The sequence below is a fragment of the Girardinichthys multiradiatus genome, chromosome 19 (assembly GCF_021462225.1).
Source record: "Girardinichthys multiradiatus isolate DD_20200921_A chromosome 19, DD_fGirMul_XY1, whole genome shotgun sequence".
NCBI lineage: Eukaryota > Metazoa > Chordata > Actinopteri > Cyprinodontiformes > Goodeidae > Girardinichthys > Girardinichthys multiradiatus.
In genome coordinates, this window is record NC_061811.1 from 29,712,078 (window position 1) to 29,732,737 (window position 20,660).

The 20,660-nt window shown below is 42.1% G+C and overlaps 1 protein-coding gene across 1 annotated transcript; it reads right to left on the minus strand.

Annotated features, from left to right (window-relative positions):
- Positions 1-4,802: 4,802 nt before the first annotated feature.
- foxo3a (forkhead box O3A) lies at positions 4,803-20,610 on the minus strand. Its single transcript, XM_047344714.1, has 2 exons — positions 18,851-20,610; positions 4,803-6,716 (listed from the first exon to the last, which is right to left on the minus strand). Exons 1-2 carry the CDS (start codon positions 19,394-19,396, stop codon positions 5,418-5,420), a joined length of 1,845 nt encoding a protein of 614 aa, XP_047200670.1. The 5' UTR covers positions 19,397-20,610; the 3' UTR covers positions 4,803-5,417.
- Positions 20,611-20,660: the final 50 nt, after the last annotated feature.

The following is a 20,660-nucleotide window of genomic DNA, read 5'->3' on the forward strand; positions in this document are numbered from 1 at the left end:
AGCATGAGAGAACAAACAAGACATTTTAAGGGCATCCCAGTCACTGAAGACAAAAAGCAAACTTCTGGTGCAAAATATTGGATTATTGTATATCTACATTATCTCTCAAAAGTATTCACACCTGTTCAACCATTTCATTTCAATAGAACCACAAATTTAAATGTTTTTTTTTTTTTGCGGCACTAGAGGCCTTTATTTTTTATTTTTCGACCGTAGGTAGACGGGAAAGAGGGCAAAGAGAGGAGGAGACATTCGGCAAAGGTCGCCGGGTCTGGGACTCGAACCTGGGACAAAAGCCTCTGCACATGGTTGCTCTCTTGATCCCTACACTACCAGCACTGTGCCTAGACATTTTTATTTTAGTTATTTTACTGGGATTTTTTGTAATAGAAAAACAAAGTAGTTCATGTTTGTAAAGTTATTTTACAATGAAAAGTGTGGCATGCAATTGTATTTGGCCCCAATGAGTCGATACTTTGTAAAATCACCTTTCGCTGTTAGTACAACTCTACGTCTTTTGGGTATATTTTTAGCAGCTTTGCAAATCTAAAAACAAACTTTTATGCCCATTGTTTTTTGCTAAATAGCTAAAACCCAGTCAGATTAGATGGAAATCACCTGTGACATTAGTTTTCAAATTTTGCCACAGATTCTCAGTTATATTTAGGTCTGGACTTTGACTAGGCCATTCAAACAAATGGATATGCTTTGTTATAAACCATTCCATTGCAGCTCTGGTAGTATGTTTAGGGTTGTTGCCCTGCTGGAGGTCGAACCTGTTGCTCCGTCTCAAGTCTTTTGCAGCCTCTTAAAAAGTTTTCATCCAGGATTGCCCTTTATGCTTCCCTATACATCTTCCCTATCACCACGGAAGAAAATCCTCCCCACAACATGATACTGCCACTACCATGTTTTATAATGAGGATGGTGTGTTTGGGGTGATATGCAGTGTTAGTTTTCCACCACACATTGAATTTTGCATGTAAACCCAAATGTTTATATTTGGTCTCATCGGTTAAAAGCACATGTTTGACTACATAGTTTGTGGTGACCTGCAACCTGGAGATCATAAGGCTTTCTTCCAACTATGGTTTTGTTCTTGTAACTCTTCCATCAAGGCCAGATCTGTTAACGACTTGTCTTGCCGACATAATCTCCGACCTGAGCCACGGATCACTGCAGCTCATCCAGAGTATCCATGGGGCTCCTGGCTGCTTCTCTCATTAATGCCTTTCTTGCCTGGCATTTCAGTTTAGGTGAATGGCCATGTACAGGTAGGTGTGCTATACTCTTTCTAATTTCAGATGATAGATGTGATCTGTGAGAGGCTCCAAGCATGAGATTAAAGCTGGTTTTATAACACATCTACCTTAAACTTCATCCTTGACCTGCCTGGTATATTCCTTTATGTTTTGCAAAGCAGTTGTATATCCCTGGAATAATTATTCTGGGTTAAAGCCCACTGTTGACCTAATTTGAACTTGTTTTGGAAACCAGCCCTAAAAGGGCCAACTTCATGTCACTGATGATTATATAGAAACATAAAATATACTTCTATATTCTATATATACTACTTTTGTCCAGGTTTATCTCTGTGTCACTGCCGATTTGTTACAAGTATCTACGGAGACCTCGTCCTTTTCTGTTCTCCCTGCCCTTCACATGTACTCAGTAACTGTATGTGACCAGTAGGGGGCTCTAGTTTTTTAAAGGAGTCATATTTGGAGTCAGTGCATTTTAGTTAGGCTTTTTATACTAGAGAACACAATGATTTGCCATATATAGTGTAAAAATGTGACATCAGCCACTGTGCTTAAGCTGGTGAGGGGCAACATCCTCAGGAACACCTAAGCAGCGCCATTCATCCTGGATACAGCGTGTGATTGGTTCTTGGCTCTCGTAGGGCCTATCCAATAGCAATTCACCTTCACAGTGCCCTGCAGAGTAAAGTCAGCAGCTGTGTAATTCCTTTACAGGAACAAAAAGGTATAAACCTCCAGATTTTCAGTAGTTCTTAACCTTTATTTACAACATCCCTTTAAAAAAACTGAAAACAAGAATTACATCTGGCCTTTTATCTCCCCTCCTCTTTTGTAGGCGGAAGAGGAACAAATAAAGCATGTATGTAGGCAGGACAAATTAGTTACATTTTCATTTACCCAGAAGAAGGAAAACATTTAATGAGAATAAAAATTGTGTTTAGATATAGCTGTAACTCTACGGGTCCTTCTCAAAATATTAGCATATTGTGATAAAGTTCATTATTTTCCATAATGTCATGATGAAAATTTAATATTCATATATTTTAGATTCATTGCACACTAACTGAAATATTTCAGGTCTTTTATTGTCTTAATACGGATGATTTTGGCATACAGCTCATGAAAACCCAAAATTCCTATCTCACAAAATTAGCATATTTAATCCGACCAATAAAAGAAAAGTGTTTTTAATACAAAAAACATCAACCTTCAAATAATCATGTACAGTTATGCACTCAATACTTGGTCAGGAATCCTTTTGCAGAAATGACTGCTTCAATGCAGGCGTGGCATGGAGGCAATCAGCCTGTGGCACTGCTGAGGTCTTATGGAGGCCCAGGATGCTTCGATAGCGGCCTTTAGCTCATCCAGAGTGTTGGGTCTTGAGTCTCTCAACGTTCTCTTCACAATATCCCACAGATTCTCTATGGGGTTCAGGTCAGGAGAGTTGGCAGGCCAATTGAGCACAGTGATACCATGGTCAGTAAACCATTTACCAGTGGTTTTGGCACTGTGAGCAGGTGCCAGGTCGTGCTGAAAAATGAAATCTTCATCTCCATAAAGCTTTTCAGCAGATGGAAGCATGAAGTGCTCCAAAATCTCCTGATAGCTAGCTGCATTGACCCTGCCCTTGATAAAACACAGTGGACCAACACCAGCAGCTGACACGGCACCCCAGACCATCACTGACTGTGGGTACTTGACACTGGACTTCTGGCATTTTGGCATTTCCTTCTCCCCAGTCTTCCTCCAGACTCTGGCACCTTGATTTCCGAATGACATGCAGAATTTGCTTTCATCTGAAAAAAGTACTTTGGACCACTGAGCAACAGTCCAGTGCTGCTTCTCTGTAGCCCAGGTCCGGCGCTTCTGCTGCTGTTTCTGGTTCAAAAGTGGCTTGACCTGGGGAATGCGGCACCTGTAGCCCATTTCCTGCACACGCCTGTGCACGGTGGCTCTGGATGTTTCTACTCCAGACTCAGTCCACTGCTTCCGCAGGTCCCCCAAGGTCTGGAATCGGCCCTTCTCCACAATCTTCCTCAGGGTCCGGTCACCTCTTCTCGTTGTGCAGCGTTTTCTGCCACACTTTTTCCTTCCCACAGACTTCCCACTGAGGTGCCTTGATACAGCACTCTGGGAATAGCCTATTCGTTCAGAAATTTCTTTCTGTGTCTTACCCTCTTGCTTGAGGGTGTCAATAGTGGCCTTCTGGACAGCAGTCAGGTCGGCAGTCTTACCCATGATTGGGGTTTTGAGTGATGAACCAGGCTGGGAGATTTTAAAGGCCTCAGGAATCTTTTGCAGGTGCTTAGAGTTAACTCGTTGATTCAGATGATTAGGTTCATAGCTCATTTAGAGACCCTTTTAATGATATGCTAATTTTGTGAGATAGGAATTTTGGGTTTTCATGAGCTGTATGCCAAAATCATCCGTATTAAGACAATAAAAGACCTGAAATATTTCAGTTAGTGTGCAATGAATCTAAAATATATGAATGTTAAATTTTCATCATGACATTATGGAAAATAATGAACTTTATCACAATATGCTAATATTTTGAGAAGGACCTGTATATCTGCAGAGGGAAACAAAAAAAAACAGTGACCCAAAAACAGTATTCACACCCCTTGAACCTTTTTAGATTTTGTCATGTTACAACCACAAACTTCATTTGATTTTATGTGGCTTTTATGTCATAGATCAATACAATGTAGGACATTGTTGTGAGGTGGAAGGAAAATGATAGTTTTCATTTTTTTGCAATTAGACCTAAAAAGTTCAACTATGGTTTTTGTCTTCCATGTTTTGAGTGTCATGCCTAGACTGTGGTTGTAACATGTCAAAATGTGGAAAACAAATCGAGATACTAATACGTTTGTGAGGCCTTGTGGTTAAACAGCATGTGTGTGGTTTCCAAACATTTAAGATGTTTTACCCTCTGGTTCCTACAACAAAATAAGCTGAAAACTTAAAATATATTTAAGAACACTGACTTTTTTTTGTATTCACTGTAGTTCCTCATATATCCACTTATTTATATGCAGAAAGAATTTGGCAATATTATAAATGCTGTGGTTCCTTCTCTCTCCTATTGGCAACGATGATGGCTCTAAAATTATACACCCCCTCGTCTTACAGGGTCGAAACCATTTTCCAGAGCACCTGGTGCAGTGCTGATAACAAATGAGCGGCCGCTCCATCTGCAGCCACTCCCTGCTATCTTCATTGAAATAGCACCAAGAACCCCTTCCAATATAACACTGGCATGTTGTAACCAAGAGCTTTAGAGTGTCTAAGAGGGGTTATTTTGATTCTAACAGTTGTGTTTGCTAATGCAGATGGTGGTTAAATCCCCTTCCTCAGTCTCTGTCCTAAACATGGAGGATTACTTCCAAGGAGGAAGAGGAGGATTGAAAACGGTGAACAGGGATCTGCTGCAGTGATGCGCCTCTTCAGGAGGAAAATAATTCACAGTAATGTCACTAAAATTACAGGGTAGGATTTGCTTAAAAAAATACAAAAACCACACAACGCGGACTGTTCACATCTTGGTAAGATTTTATCCCTTCACAGACCGATATTTAGTGCTCAACTCCGTGCATTAGTAGGGAAACAAACACTTTCAAACTCCCAGTCCATTCGGGGAATGTCTATCGAGGAAAACCTCAGAAAAAAAGCTTGTCAAGTATCCTCCACTTGCACGGAATAATGCAACGTTCTCTGTAGCTTTTTTTTTCTCTCCTGTAAACAGGCCGTCGGCAAGAGGCGGACGGCTGGTTTGGCAAAAAAAGTTGGTCTAGGTATGAAAGGTGGTGAAAGAGGAGAGAAAGCAGGTGGAAAACACAATTCATCTTCAGTTTCACCAATCAGTTGGTGATATGAGTGATTCCCTGAGACTAACATGAGTTGATGCTTTCTGTCAACGCTGTTCCTCCCATCATCCTGGCATTGAGCTGTTTTTTTTTTTCCTTTGCTGCAAAGACACTGCTGTGTGTCTCAGACACTTAAAATACAGTACCGCACTAAATGCCTCATAGTAAAAACATTGGAAGAAAATACTACATAGATACACATTCACCCTCTAGGTCCACAATGCAGGACATTGAACCCATGTTTTCCATGTTTGCCCCGCTCGGGTTGAGCTTTGGCTGCTCCTCAGCTCGGCACCCAGCTCTGCGGGGATGTCTGTTTCGAGCCAGAGAAGGTTCCCGAGTTCCTGTTGGCGTTCCGGGTGGAGGTGGAGTCGAGGCGGGTGTCGAAGCTCAGGTCCAGGCAGTCTGCATCCATCAGTTCGTTGCGGATGATTGAGTCCATGTCGCACTCCAGACTGCCGTTAAACACGTCCAGATCCAGATCCCCGGGGAAGCGGTCCTGCATCGAGGCGTTCTTGCCAGGAGACTTCAGATGCGGTGGCTTGCTGTCCCTGTGGGCACTTTCATCATTGTCAGGGGTTGACAAGCCAGCTTGCCAACCAGGCCCTGAAGTGCTTTGGGCCTGGCCCCCGCCACTGGGATTCACCATCATGGGGTCCTTGCGGAGCAGCATAGCGTTTCGGCGAGAGTTCTGCAGGGCGATGGCGGTGCTGGCCTGTGACATCAGGGGATCGGACTGGGTGAGCATAACGTTGTTGTGGCTGTGGGAGTCCAGGCTCAGCAGTTCCTGCAGGGTCTGGTGATCGCTAAAATGTGAGATAGAAGTGAAGGTGGTCTGCTTGTTCTCCTGGATGGTCTGCATAGGTGACTGCCGCAGGCTTGTGATGGAGGTGGGGCTGAAGAGAGGGTTTGGCCCATAGCTTCCAGAGGGACTGCCCAGGCCACTACTAGAGCAGCTGAAGGTAAACACTGAGCCTCCTTGACTGATTGCTCCAGAGTCTTCCTCTCCAGGAGGAGGCTGCTGAGTTGCCGTCAGGCTGATGTTGTCTAAAAGGTCGTCCATCAGGTTGTCCGACAGCCCATCGTTCAGATTCATTGTGCCGGCCATGTCAGAGAGTCCTGTGGGTCCTGTGGACGGGGACATGCTGCTAGGGCTGGAGTACAGCATGGGGGAGAGGGGGGAGTCATCATCTGGCACTTCATCCAGCTCCAGGTTAGCCAGGATTGGGGACAGACGGCCGCTGATCGTGCTGGCGTTGGAATTGGTCCGGGAGCGGAAGTCTGTCCAGGCGTCCAGCTCGTCACTGCTGCGGGACGTTGGACTTCCCGTCCATTTGGAGAGGCTGGATGAGCTCTCAGAGCTAGCTTCCTGTGAAGCCTGCAGAGAGGCCTTCTTCTTGGTGGCCCGTCCTCGGGCTCCCTTAATGTACTTACTGTTGTCCATCGACACGGCCCGGCGACGGGGAGCTTTGCCTCCTTTACCACCTTCTGGGTTAACCATCCACCATGAGCTTTTCCCAGTTCCTTCATTCTGGACTTTCACAAACCGGCTATGGAGGGACAGATTGTGACGGATGGAATTCTGGAAGAAAGAATTAAAAAAAATATATATGTTGTAAGGTTAAGCCAATGTCAGAATTAATTTAAACATCAAGTTGCAGCACACGATAATAATTTTCTTTGTTTAGGTTCAGTTTATCTATTTTAACATGCATAGAACTCATATTGTAATCTATTTTGCTGCCAAAGATATAATGAAGATTACGTAAACTTATAGTGCCTTGCAAAAGTATTCACACCTGTTAAACTTTTTTACAATTTGTTATGCCATCGACACAAGCCTTAGTCTATTTTATTGGGGTTTAATGTAATAGACTAGGACAGAATGCTGTTGAAGACAAAACATCCCCATAGCATGACGCTGCCACCATCAAGTCTCACGAAGTGGATGGTGCATTCAGGGATATGGGAAATGTTAGTTCCCCCCTCTCACAATCAGAATTATACTTTTATTGATAATTGATGGATTAAACAGTAATTTGTGAGGTGTTCAAAGCTTGGGATATTGTTTTATAAACCTGCTCTAGACTGTCTGCTGTGATGCTGTTTCTTCAGTAATATTGGCTAACAAACCTCTGAGGTCCTTCACAGAACACCTGGATTTATACCAAGATTCATTTACACACAGATCAACTGTATTTATTCATTAGGTGACTCCTGAAGGGTCCTGTTTTCACTTTTATTTAGGGGTAGCAGTGTGAAGGGGGCTGAATACAACTATACACCACACTATCATTTTAAGCATTTTTTCCAATTTGTCTCACAAAATCTTCCAGCAAACCCAACCAGTAAAGGTATAATGGAGTAAAATGTGAACATAAATGAAGAAACTTATAAGTACACGGTATAAAAAGTAGAAATTGGTCACAGTGATCCATCTTTCAGTTTTATGCATTATTAGGGGAAAAAACAAAATTGAGATTGTAATAAACATAAATTCTACTTCCACAAATTAGTCAACCGTCTGCAGTGCTACAGTATTAAATTATCAGAAACATGTCAATCATAATGTTTACATATCTATTCATAGATCAGACCACAGTTGTTCCTCTGAAGACATAAAATGAGAACTTATAAGCAATGCAAACACTTCGAAACTGGATGTGTAGTTCTGGGCATATAAAAGCTGTGTAAACAGCTCCAACACTGCAGTCTAAGACTACTTTGCACCTCACACTCTGTCCTATTTCTGGCTGCTCAGAAAGGTCTGCAGGATTTCTCTGGAGATCTTCCCAAGCATGTACAAAACTAAACAGTTGGAGCCTGCCCACCCAGCCTAGTCTCACCTCGCAGAAAGAGACTCTGCAGCCCGCAGTCTGGTCTGAAACTATTCTATTATGCTTTAATGATAACATAAGTTCACTTTTTTATTTCTTTAGAGTTGACTGTATCATTAGGGTTACAGTACTATTTTATATTTATCACCATCTTGTAGACTTGAGTGATTACTGTACAACACAGGCCTGTGCAGGGACAATACCACACGCTCAGCTTGTCTTTATTAGGGTTGCACAGACCCACACATGTGTAACATGTAAAGCTCATTGATACTGATCTGCAGGAAAGATTGGCATCTTGGCATCACCAATTCTCCATAACAACCATTAGATGTTATCTATATGCAAGCTGTTTGTTTGGAAGTGAGGCCCGGAAAAAGCTTTTTTTTTTTGTCCCACAAACATTAATTTTAATCTGGAATTTGCTAAACTCTCCTGGAACTTTGAGTGGAGTTGTGTCCTTTGGTCAGGGGCCTTTATTCCAAAGCAAATTTAATCTATCCGGGTTTTCTTAAAGAGATCCGGCTACGGCTCAACTAAACCCGACAGTGAAGATCAGGTTTAGGTGCAACTATGATGCTGGTTATCAACTCTGTAAATCATGCCAGGGTAACCGACTCTGGATGTGTCCATGCTCGTGTAAAACAGGTGGAGCTGGAATAAGAGACCTACTTACAATAAAAGATGCAGAAAAAACACTGATCACCGAGAAACATAACTGACCGGCAAATGTCCAAATTAATACGTTGATCAATATTGCAGAAATATTTTGTCATTTATAATTTTATAAACTCTGCGCAACAATCCAGACTGTCTTAAATCATATTTACACTAAAGCAGCATGTGGAGAGATTATAAATGTTCAAGTTAAAACATGTAACGGTCAATTTTTTATTTTAAACACTTTTATACAATATGATGTGAATGTGAACATAACCATACAGACAATATGTAGCAGTTTGATGCTCTCTTGCTCTTGATCTCTAATCTGGATGTCTAACCCTGCTCCAGGGCAGGTTGGACTTTCAGCATGAGGTTCCAGGTCACAGATCCAGGTAAGAAGTCAACCAACTTTGCAATACTGAAAAATCCAGACCTACACCTGAAGTTAGCTCAATAAGCCATTAATCCTGCTTCATGCCATGGGTCCCTGATGAGACCAAGAATTACATTTTTCAAATAAGACTAAATAAACACAAATACATCTGAAATCAGAGGTGTTTCTTGCACAAATGATGCACTGGGCAAGGTCATTCTTTAGCACCCCATACAGGACCAAACACACGCATGTTTGTCATTCTAACCATGTAAGGACTTTGTATTGACATGTAGTTTAAGTCAGTTTAAGTCAATACTCCATCAAATGTGTAAGTGCTGCGACTGACACAGTTGATTATAGCATTTTGATTGATAGGCTGGAGAAATGGGTTGGATTGTCTGGTACTGTGCTAAACTGGCTCAGATCTAATTTGGCATACAGGGATGACTCTATTTCATTTGGTAATTATACATCTGGGTGGACAAAAATGAACTGGGGGGTTCCTCAAGGGTCCATTCTCTGGCCACTTTTCGTCAACATCTATATGATACCACTAGATCAGATTATAGAGTACTACAGCATATTCTACTGTATGTATGCTAATGACAACTTTTTATATGTGACACTGCATGGCCCTAGTCCACTACACTTACAGAGTCAGGGTATCTATAATATCAACAAGTGGATGGGTCAGAATTTCCTACAGCTTATTGAAGATAAGACAGACACCACCATTCTTGGTCCCAAAAATGTGAGGGTTGAGATCAGCACACAGCTGCATCTCATCCAAAAAGCTGCTTCCAGGGAACCTGCCATTACCAGGAAAATGGATCTTATCACACCAGTTTGTCAAAGAATAGATGTTAAAAATCTTGCTGTTCGTCTATAAAGGACTAAATGGTCTAGGGATGAAATGCGTTTTTCAGTTGCTTGTCAAGTATGAATGTAGGTCTTCAGAGACCCGTTTACTTAATGTTCCCAGGACCAGGACCAGAACTATTTTCTATGCTCCTCAGCTCTGAATCAAACTCCCTGAAAACCTGAGATGAGCAGAAACCTATGGGATTATACCAGAAAAGGTAATAAATAACATAAGTATACACACACACACACACACACACACACACACACACACACATTAATTTCATGGTTTTCACATTTAGGACTTTCAAAAATTCCAGGGTATGTTTTAAAGCATCTGAATCGTTACAGAATAAATTAGTCCAGTTCAGACCAGTTAATATATTGTGCATTTCACACTTACATGTTTTCACAAAATGTATAAAGTGTTCATTAACCTTAAAATATAATTCAAAGAATTTCTGTTTGGTGCAAAATAATCCAGCACAATTTAATATTGTCCTCTTCAGGTTGGAGGGGAGTTCCTGCCTCAAGTGGAGGAGTTCAAGTATCTCGGGGTCTTGTTCATGAGTGAGGGAAGAATGGAGCAGGAGATCGACAGACGGATCGGTGCGGCTGCCGCAGTAATGGGGGCACTGTGCCGGTCTGTTGTGGTGAAGAGAGAGCTGAGCCGAAAAGCGAAGCTCTCGATTTACCGGTCGGTCTACGTTCCTACCCTCACCTATGGCCATGAACTTTGGGTCATGACCGAAAGAACGAGATCCCGGATACAAGCGGCTGAAATGAGCTTCCTCCGTAGGGTGGCCGGGCACTCCCTTAGAGATAGGGTGAGGAGCTCGGCCATCCGGGAGGGGCTCGGAGTAGAGCTACTGCTCCTCCACATCGAGAGGAGCCAGTTGAGGTGGCTCGGGCATCTATACCAGATGCCTCCTGGACGCCTTCCTCGGGAGGTGTTCCAGGCACGTCTCACCTGGAGGAGGCCCAGGGGACGACCCAGGACACGCTGGAGGTGATTATGTCTCTCGGCTGGCCTGGGAACGCCTTGGGCTCCCCCTGGAGGAGCTGGAGGAGGTGTCTGGAGAGAGGGACGTCTGGGCGTCTCTGCTGAGTCTGCTGCCCCCGCGACCCGGTCCGGATAAAGCGGAAGACGACGAGTACAAGTACGAATTTAATATTGTAGATTTTGAACTGGAGAGGATTATATGCAGTCTAGATTGGGATAAAAACTGCAAAATAGCCCTTTAATCTAGCATCAGATTGTATTCAGACTTCACTGACTATAGCAAAACACAGGAGGGCCCTACTTCCCATTCACTGATATATTCCAGCAAATAAGTAATAGAAAATTGGTTTTGCATGCAAACTTTTGTGCTCTTGCCACCCGGTAGAGTGAGCCATGTTGCCCATATCAAACACTGTCTATGTTATTATAAAGCAGCTTCTGGTAACCTTGGCAAAAAACAAAGTCAAATTAAAATAAGCCAGTTGGGACTAATGTGACTAAAACCTTATAGCTTTAGCTGTTTTCTAAATTCAAACCATTTCCCACTTGTCAAAAAGAAGCCTCTAAAAAGAAACATCCCGACATGTTGCTCATTCTATAAGTTGTAGGCTCACAGCAGAATAACACCATGTTCTATGTTCAGTCTACTGCAAACCAGAACAGCAGCGCCGCAGTAAATAAATGAACCTTAATGGCCATTTTTGACAGAGGTGGTTGTGATTCAGCTTTGTGGTCTTACACTAGGCTGTAATTTGTGGTGATGCCGGACTGGACTGTATTATATTACAGCAGGCAGATGTACAACCACAAACAAAGACTGAAGCACTAAATCTAAACAATTCTGACGCAAAGAAAATGGAACATAAAAGCTTAAAAAAGGCAGGTATTTACCAAAGGGTTGGGGTTTTAGTCATGGTGAGTTCACATGGGGGTCAATCCTGTTGAGTTATGAAAAGAAATCAGATCAGCTGTTGGAAAACAAACATACTGGATCCATTAAAGGGGTAATTTTTTAAGTCTTAGCTGTAGGCATTAGCCAACAAGAGATTTTCCAGGTATGATATAATGCTGACTTAAATTAGCACAGGTTCCTAGTATCATAGGATAAAACACTGAAATTTAAAACAAAAAATTTTGATTGCTTTTATTTCATAAAAATGTATATTCATTGCGATTGCAAAGAAATATTTACATTATTTATTACTGTTATGTTATAACATTTATTCATTGGTTTGATTTTGATGCACAGCCTTAAACAAAAACAGCTACTAAAGTTAGTATTTTTAAAGGGATGCTTATTGTGCAGAATATGAAATCTTTTAGTTGTAAACCAGTGGTTCTCCGACCATTTTTGTTGCACCCGACCTTTGAGGAATAAAACATTTTCAGGCCTCCCTATCCTAACAAAACTTCAACAAAATGGGTCAAATATGTAACTGTAAACGTAAATGTAACTATTCATCTTCAAAACTCCAAAAAATAACATAAAATGTGCAATCACATATTGTACAACAGTAATAATAAAGTTGTTTGTGTGCAAAGAAAAAATATTTTTTGTCAACAAAGATAAATCAGTTCGTTTGTGCTAACTAACCTAATAGTATCACGTAATTACTCACTACAATGAGGCTTTTATCCAGTGCACAAACTTTTTCAATACCGTAACAATAAGGTGCAACCTGAATAAAGAACAAAGGCAAGCGCGGTTATTTGCCACCGTCTCTGTTCTCAGTTGTCTTTGTTCTGTTTGCACCTGACATTTTCTTTAGCACCTGTAATATATTTCTCCATTTTACAAACAGAAGACTCTCTCTAGATCTGTCCATGTTTGCCTTGCTCGTTTTGTTTACTGTGTCAACCCCAAATGTGTCAGAGTGCTCCGATGTTCACATTAGTTTTGAGAGTGTGTTGTATTTTCTAGACAAAAAAAAGGCAAGGCTGCTCTTGCGCTCCCCCTCGTCCTTCTGTTACCCCATAGTTTCAGAATGACTGTTGTAAACAACAAAACAAAAACAAAAAACAAGCGATATTAGTTGGTAAAAATGAGTCAGGCCATCTGCTCCGGTAGCATTAAAAGGCCTTTAAACTGTAGGAACAGTGTTACAAACTTTTATCAGTTTTGAAACATCTTTGTTCTTTAAAACTTTGTTATGCCTTATACCAGAAACCGAGACTACTACCGATAACTCCCAGTAGGCATGTTTACATGGACATGAATATAGGAATAAAAGGTTGATCAAAATAAAAATGTGTCATGTAAACGCGCCGATCGGAATATTTTGATCTGATTCGGCTCAATTGAAAAGAAATTGTATTCAGAACAAGAGAGGTGGTTAATGCTGATCCACAATCCAAATCTTGTCCATGTAAACACATGTTCCGATCTTCTCATTCTGATTGGCCTGACTCTGTGTCTACCTGTGACACCTTTCTGGAGAGGGGAATCGTCCGAGCTTCTGCTGGCAACAACTTAATGCTCACCCTCTACCGATGATCCACATGGCCCTGTCTTTTAGTGTTTAACCCTTTCTCTCTCCTAGACATGGCGATTGACTGAGCTTTTACTGTAACTAACTCTATGTGCTCTTTCAGACTCTATCCTTGAAAACTGGCTCAAAGTTTATCTGTTCTTTCTTTCTAGGTGAAACGACTAAAGGAGCTACATCCACTAACATTTACTTTTCCTTCCCATAGAAAGTACTTCTGGATCAGTGCTTCTTTGTTCTCTTTGTGTCTCTGCTCTGTTCTCTCTAACCCCCAGTCGGTCGTGGCAGATGGCCGCTCACACTGAGCCTGGTTCTGCTGGAGGTTTCTTCTTGTTAAAAGGGAGTTTTTCTTCTCCACTGTTGCTACATGCATGCTCAGTATGAGGGATTGCTGCAAGGTCAACGCCAGTGACTGTCCACTGTCTCTACATGCTCATCCAGGAGGAGTGAATGCTGCAAGTTACTGACTGGATGCAATCTGCTGGGTTTCCTTAGATAGAAAAACGTTTTATCCAATTTTAATAAATAACTGAATCTGACTGCACTGTTCAATGGTTAGGATTAATTTGAATGTATGTACCTGACTGTTGTGAAGTGCCTTGAGACAACAAGTGTTGTGAATTTGCGCTATATAAATAAAACTGAATTGAATTGGGGCAAACTGACATGACTGCGCATGGGTGCCCTGTCTCAACCCAACATATTTCCGCCTCTAGGGGCAAAACTCAGAGGGATGTTAATTTCCTCCCGCTCTTTCATTCTATGGCACAGGAACAGCAACATTATATGTTAATGACCCTGTAGCTTAATTAATGAAAGCAACAATGCTTTAACCGCTCCCTGAACCTGGCACAGATCCATCCTGGGTGCTCAGAACACTCAGAACCATCAAAACAGCACAGGCGGAAGTACATCTCCTTCTGCTCTTGTTTCAGGGGAATTTGACAACTCTACGCATGACGAAGTGCTCCTATTCTGAAATAGGTGTAATGCATATAAAACGCATGTCATGATCGGGTTATATGATTTTGTGGCCATATATACAGTTTATTTGGATTCATTAATTTTTTGTTCAAACATATTTGAATCCAATTCAAGACATTTTGCACATGAAAACGTAGCGAGTGTCTTCATTTAGTATAAATCCAGATGAAGTGTCTTGGAGGCTGAAGCTTACGGCTATTCTGAGGGAGGCCAAGATGACAGCAGACTTCTACTATCTTAAAACGACTAACCTCAAAAGGATCATAGTAGTTTACATGAACTTTAGTTTACCTTTATTTTAACCTTTGAACTGCCGTCACATTTCGCTGGAGTAGATATTTACTCAGAAGCAAAGATTTTTTTACACAGATTGTACAGGTCGGACGCAGTGTTACATCGGTGATGTTCCTTTGTGAAATACATCCTCAGAAGCGTTTCCGGTCAACACAACTACATAATAGAAAAGTTATGAAATGTAAAACTCTATAAAATAGCTTTCAACTAAACGACTATCAATTATTTTCTTTTTACAGAACTAGGGAGGTTGAAGCTAACAACTAGTCTGGGAAAGACCAATTTGGACTTCTGCTGTCTTAAAGAACTCTGATCTTAAAAACTTCATAGTTTATGAAAATGCAACCCGGATCCTCATTTGTTTGAGATTTATCACCAAAGATTTTCCTGTGTAAAGCATTTTTTTTTAAGAAAAGGAACCTGTAAAGCATTTCTGGTCAAAGTCACTAGGTAATAGATAAACCCAAGTCCAAAAAGTTGATTAAAAATAAATAAAAACAGCATTACCCTAAACCTCTAGGTTCACTTTATTGTTTTACATCAAAGGCTTAAGCCTCCAGTCCAAAATGATTTTGGACTAGTCTTTAATTAGAGTCGCAACTTAAAGCGACTCCATCATTGGCGTTTATGCAAAAGCATACACTAGGAACGTGCCATTTCCAGTTAGCGTAACTGATAGAAAAGTGGTGTAAACAAACTGCATGTAAGATATTAGGTGCTTACAACGTTTTAACAAAACCTCACTTCAAAATTTTATAACTATCCCTTCAGGTTTCAGGCGAGCTGCTCGGGTGCATACAGCATGAGCCAAACGGTATTTAAAATATAAATCACAGAAAGAGCAAACTCCTGCTTCCCCCCTCGTACTGAGCCGGGACTGGAGCCGTGCCAGTTCAGCCAGAGCCACGACCCAAGAGAAACACTCAGCTGCTCTCTCACACTACTACACATTGACCTACATAATTCAAAGTCAGTCGATTGATTTGTGTGCCCGGGCCACATTAAGAGAGAGAGTGGCACACAGAGGGGCTGAACTGCAAAGTGTATGCGTGGAGAGGGTTTATTTTTAAACCGGATGCAAACAACGATGAGATGTTACCACTGTGATTGTTACGAGATGTGTGTCAGGTCTGAGTCGTCACATCCCCAACATGCTGATGACACATGAAGATGAGCAACTTGGGACGGACTGCTCAATGCAACTAGAGACAAAGCATCTCCTAAGAAATGCTGATGTCAGCACAACTCCAACCCCAGCATTAACCCTTTCCTCGTCCATCGGCACTCTGTGTGCAGTCGCCGGACACATCTGGTGGAAGATGAATGAAAACTGACTGCGTCTAATCTGCGGCATTAACCAACCAGATGAGTCTGTGCAGACCAATCCGTGATTAGCATCCATTTGTGTGGCACTTGTATTTTACAGCCAGATTTTCATCAACATGTCACACAATAAGTGTATATTCAGCCCAGAAAGCAGCTCCCTGGAAGTGGCCTGCCTGCCACAGTTTTGCGAGATTACAAACCTATTTCTCTCCCCTCCGTCTAAATCCTGCAGAAGGCTCAAAGCTTTCATCTGACTTGATTCCATGTCAGATGAATTGGTTCGGTCCAGCAAAGACTAATCCTGACAAATCAAACCAATGTAGAGGGCCCAGTGACACTACAGTGTGAGCAATTTCTCTGAAAGTAAAATTAACTTTGCATTGTCTGTTTTTCACCAACGACTTTCGTACCCGATTGTCTTCAGTGGATTACTTTGCATCCTTTTTTCTTTTTTTTTTAGATATAGTGGTTTTAGTTGAGTCACACTGACAAATCCACGCTCGTTCTTACACCAGTGAGGTACAGCTATGGACATGTGCCTGTTATGTAGTCATGGTATATGATTGTAGATCTAAAAATATCAGAATGAATCAGAATTTAAAACATAGCTAATTATGCTTTGTATGTTTTTAGGACAATGACATCACAAGAGGCAGAAGAACCGATTGGCCTCTGCCAATTTGTACCTCCTCTTTGTACCTTTCATACTTCCATGTTATACCAGTATTCAAACCATTTCATAACCATGTGCTTAAAACATTGTAGAACATCTTTTATTTTTCCTTGTAGCAAAATATTTTCAAAAATTATGCAATTAGACAACAAATAAAATGTTTAAATCTCACAAAATTTGACAAAAATGTATATTATATGAAAACTTTGTATTATACTTTTCATTTATTTTGGTTCTGGTCCCTGTTTGGGCCAATTGACTAATCAAATGTGACAGATTATGACCCCTGATCAATCTGAATTTCCTATGACCAACCCCCTGGTAGATATTAAAATGAGTCATGTCACCAAATTTTCTCTCAGTAGACTAGATTATAGAAAGCCACTTCAATTCATCAGTCTCCGATGCAGCTATGAAGCGTTAATATCCTGCTTCACAACAATCGGCACAGTTTTGCAACTGAAAAAATAATAATAAAAAATAAAACGAAAATAGGGTATGAAACAACCAAAAGCACGAAGCTGCACGACAGCGAAATGGCCGACACCTAATCCAAATCGAGTTGATTGGCTCAAGCACATTTCAACAGATTTCGGCGTAGAATTTGAAACATTCAGTTTGCATTGGAGTTGAAAGGCGTTCAGCGTCACATGTCCAAGTTGGTCGACTCAGATGACCGCCAAGCCATGACAAATGGCGCCATGGATGGCAAAGCTGAAGCAAATTTTGACAAATATGCTCTATCCAAACCTCCACAAGTGGCATAGCTTTAGCGTCACCTGGTTCAAATTCGGAAAAAAAAAAAATCCTATTAAGCACCTTCTGCTATCTGATTATTAATCGGTTAATTGATTGACAGATTAATCAATTTGCAAAATAATCAGTAGTTGCAGTGATACTTCAGTTTAAAAAAGTGAGATCTCAGCATTGTATGCCTGAAAGGACAATAAGAAAGAAAAACACAGGTCATGTTGATGTCAGACCTGGATCGCAAAAGAAAAAACTAAGCTTGAGAAGCCCGTATGCTTTTATAACAACATGGCCAGAAACCATTGCTGATGATCTTTGACAATTAAATCTGGCCCTCTGTAGTCTGCCCTGGTTCTCTATAGTAACTGAAACTGTGTTTTTTTTTTTTTTTAGAGCCGCACAATATATGAAATCACAGAAGTCAGTGCAAAATCAATGTGTGGAAAAATGCGGCTTAGGTATGCTTGACTGTGATATTTAGTAGGTTACTATATTTCAAGTGCTATGTATTCATACTCTTCGTGGCAATAATATACTTGGCTAGTTGCATGAACTTTCACTGCTCTTGATGCCCACAACTGGTCTATATTATAGTGACAGAGGGGTGGGAACCATGTGTTGGGCAGACCATAAAGAGATGACAGAGCTTGCTTCACTAAAGGAAAGTAAGGCCTCACAGAATGAGAAACTGGAATCCAATGTGCTTATTTAAGGTCGTCTGATAGATTATGTATGAATCCTTCTGGGGTGTGTGACATATCAACAGCTTTTGTTGCGTTTCCCCCCCTTCTAATATTTCATGGATCCACTAGTTGCTGCATTTAAGAGAGTTTGAGGCCTTCAGACATGTGCGGCATAATGTCCAGAATGCTTGGAACGCCTTATGACGGTTCATTGGCAAACCATAATTAGGATGATGATGGAAAAGAAAGAGAAGATGGAGGAAAATGAAGGTTAATCTAAGCTATATCAACATCATTGCAATATTCCTCAATAATCACACAATAGCTTTTTTTTTTTTTTTTTATATTACGAACCCTTAATTTTGGTTGCCAAACGTCTCTAAAATTCATGCAGTGTTCTCACATCTAGCACAAACTGTTTGCTGCAGCCGTAACACTTTTGATTCAAAACGTGCGAATAAAGAGGAAAAAACAGACATTTAAATGGATGTACTCAAAATGTGTCTGTCAAGTTATCCCTTACATGACAGGCATGTACAGGCATGTAGGCCTGGAAGCTTTTGGGAGGGTAGATTTGATCTTCAATAATAATAATAATTTAAAACAAAAGAGCAAATCAAATAGAAAAACTGACCATGAAATGTTCAATAAGTGACAAACTATAAGAGTGACTTTGACTGATTTTTTTAGCTAAATGCTTCAACACTAGCTGTGTGTATTGTGCATTAACATGACCACAGTGTGGTCTTTGTTGTGATGACAGCACCATCATGTGCTCACCTTCCAGCCAGCAGAGCTGTTGCTGTCGCCTTTGTCCTTGAAATATGGCACAGACCTCACCATCCAGTCATAGATCTGGGACAAGGTCAGCCTCTTTTCCGGGGAGCTCTCGATGGCCTGGGTAATGAGGTCTGCATAGGAGTAGTTGCCCCAGGCGTTCCGGCGGGCGGAGGACTTCCTCAGCTGCTGGGAGGCAGAGCCGCAGAGAGCAGCACCGGGGATCTGTGCAGAGGAAGGGGATCCGTTGGCGGCCTCCTCTTTGCGGGGGCCGCGCTGGACCTCCAGCGGCTGGGAGATGGAGCTGCTGCTGCTCGGGTCTTTAACCAAGCTGCCGTCTTTCTGCACAGAGCCGTTCTCCGCGCTGCCACCCTCGTCATCCTCCTCTTCGGGGATTACGTCAGCGTCATTCGCCCCAGGCTTGCCCGCCCCGGACTCCGGACGGGGCAGCGGCCAGGTACAGGACCGCGGCCGCTTCTGGGGCTCGAAATCCGGATCTATCTCAACGTTCGGGGGAGGCTCCTCGCAGTTAAGCGGTGCCTCTGCCATATTAGTTGCAATATCTCGGTCGCTGCACGGGAGATTGCAAAATCAGTCGGCTCGCATTCCATCAATGTTGTGTGCAGGCTTCAGGAACAGTTTTGTTTACTGTGCAACGAGGTAAGCAAATCTGCTCCCGCAGCCCAGCCTCAGCACGTGTCCGTCTGTCTATCAGCGTCGATCCGCAGCACACGGAGCCAACAGCGCTAATCAGCGTCAACAAAACATTGCCTTTTGTCGTGAACAGCCCACACCCTGATCAGCATGCGCTTCAGCTGAGCTAAACGTGGAGAGAAAGAAGCGGTCGTGCAGCGGAGTCTATTCCAAACGGCGTTCCCTTACGCGCGTCCAGCACTCCAGTCCCGAGAGGCAAAAGCAAACGAGCCCCCCGCGTCACAACTCCATCACCCCGTGCACAGCTGCCATCTTGACCGCCTCCCTCCCTCCCCCCCACCTCAAGGTCCTAATCAGAAGCCCAAAGAGCTGAGCTGCGGATCTCCGGAACGCTGCGCCGCTCTCCAGATACCATCAAGGCGGAGAGGAGGGTTCCTCAAGGCCCCCGGGCTACTGTAAAGTGGGCTGAAAGGGAGACGGTGATGCTGAAATAATCCGCCTTATGAGGAACTGAGAAATACTGATGCATTCTGGCTGTACATCCCTGGTATCTTGAGTTAGCCAGCGCAGTATCCTGTGTGACCAGCACCCTCCAGAAACTCCTCATTCAGCCTGCTGCTGCTGCGGTTGGCGCAAACACTACGAGAAGGGGAAGAAGGGGTGGAAAAACGCGATCCTGCCCCCTGGACTGCGCTGAAATTAAAGAGACAGTGTGGAGATATCCGCTGACCGGTGACATCACCATTTAAAACCTCACTGCTAACAAAGGAGAGCAGGGATGCAGTGCTTAATAATAATGATAAATACATTATATTTTCCTTCAGGAATCAAACTACTCCCAGTCTCATGAATTAAATTAATTCTTCCATATAATTCAATTAAACCAGGGTTATTTTTTTTTCGTTTCTTAGAATTCTTGTTTTAAATAATAGAGCATGTTAAATAACCTCCTCTATTTCTTATGTTCAGAAAAGACACATGAGCACTGAAAGCACCTGCATTTCAATAAATTAGACCATACTTATTTCAGTAAATACATTAAAAAAATTTAACTTATACAGATTCATTACATAGACGTACAGGGGCTGGACAATGAAACTGAAACACCTGTCATTTTAGTGTGGGAGGTTTCATGGCTAAATTGGACCAGCCTGGTAGC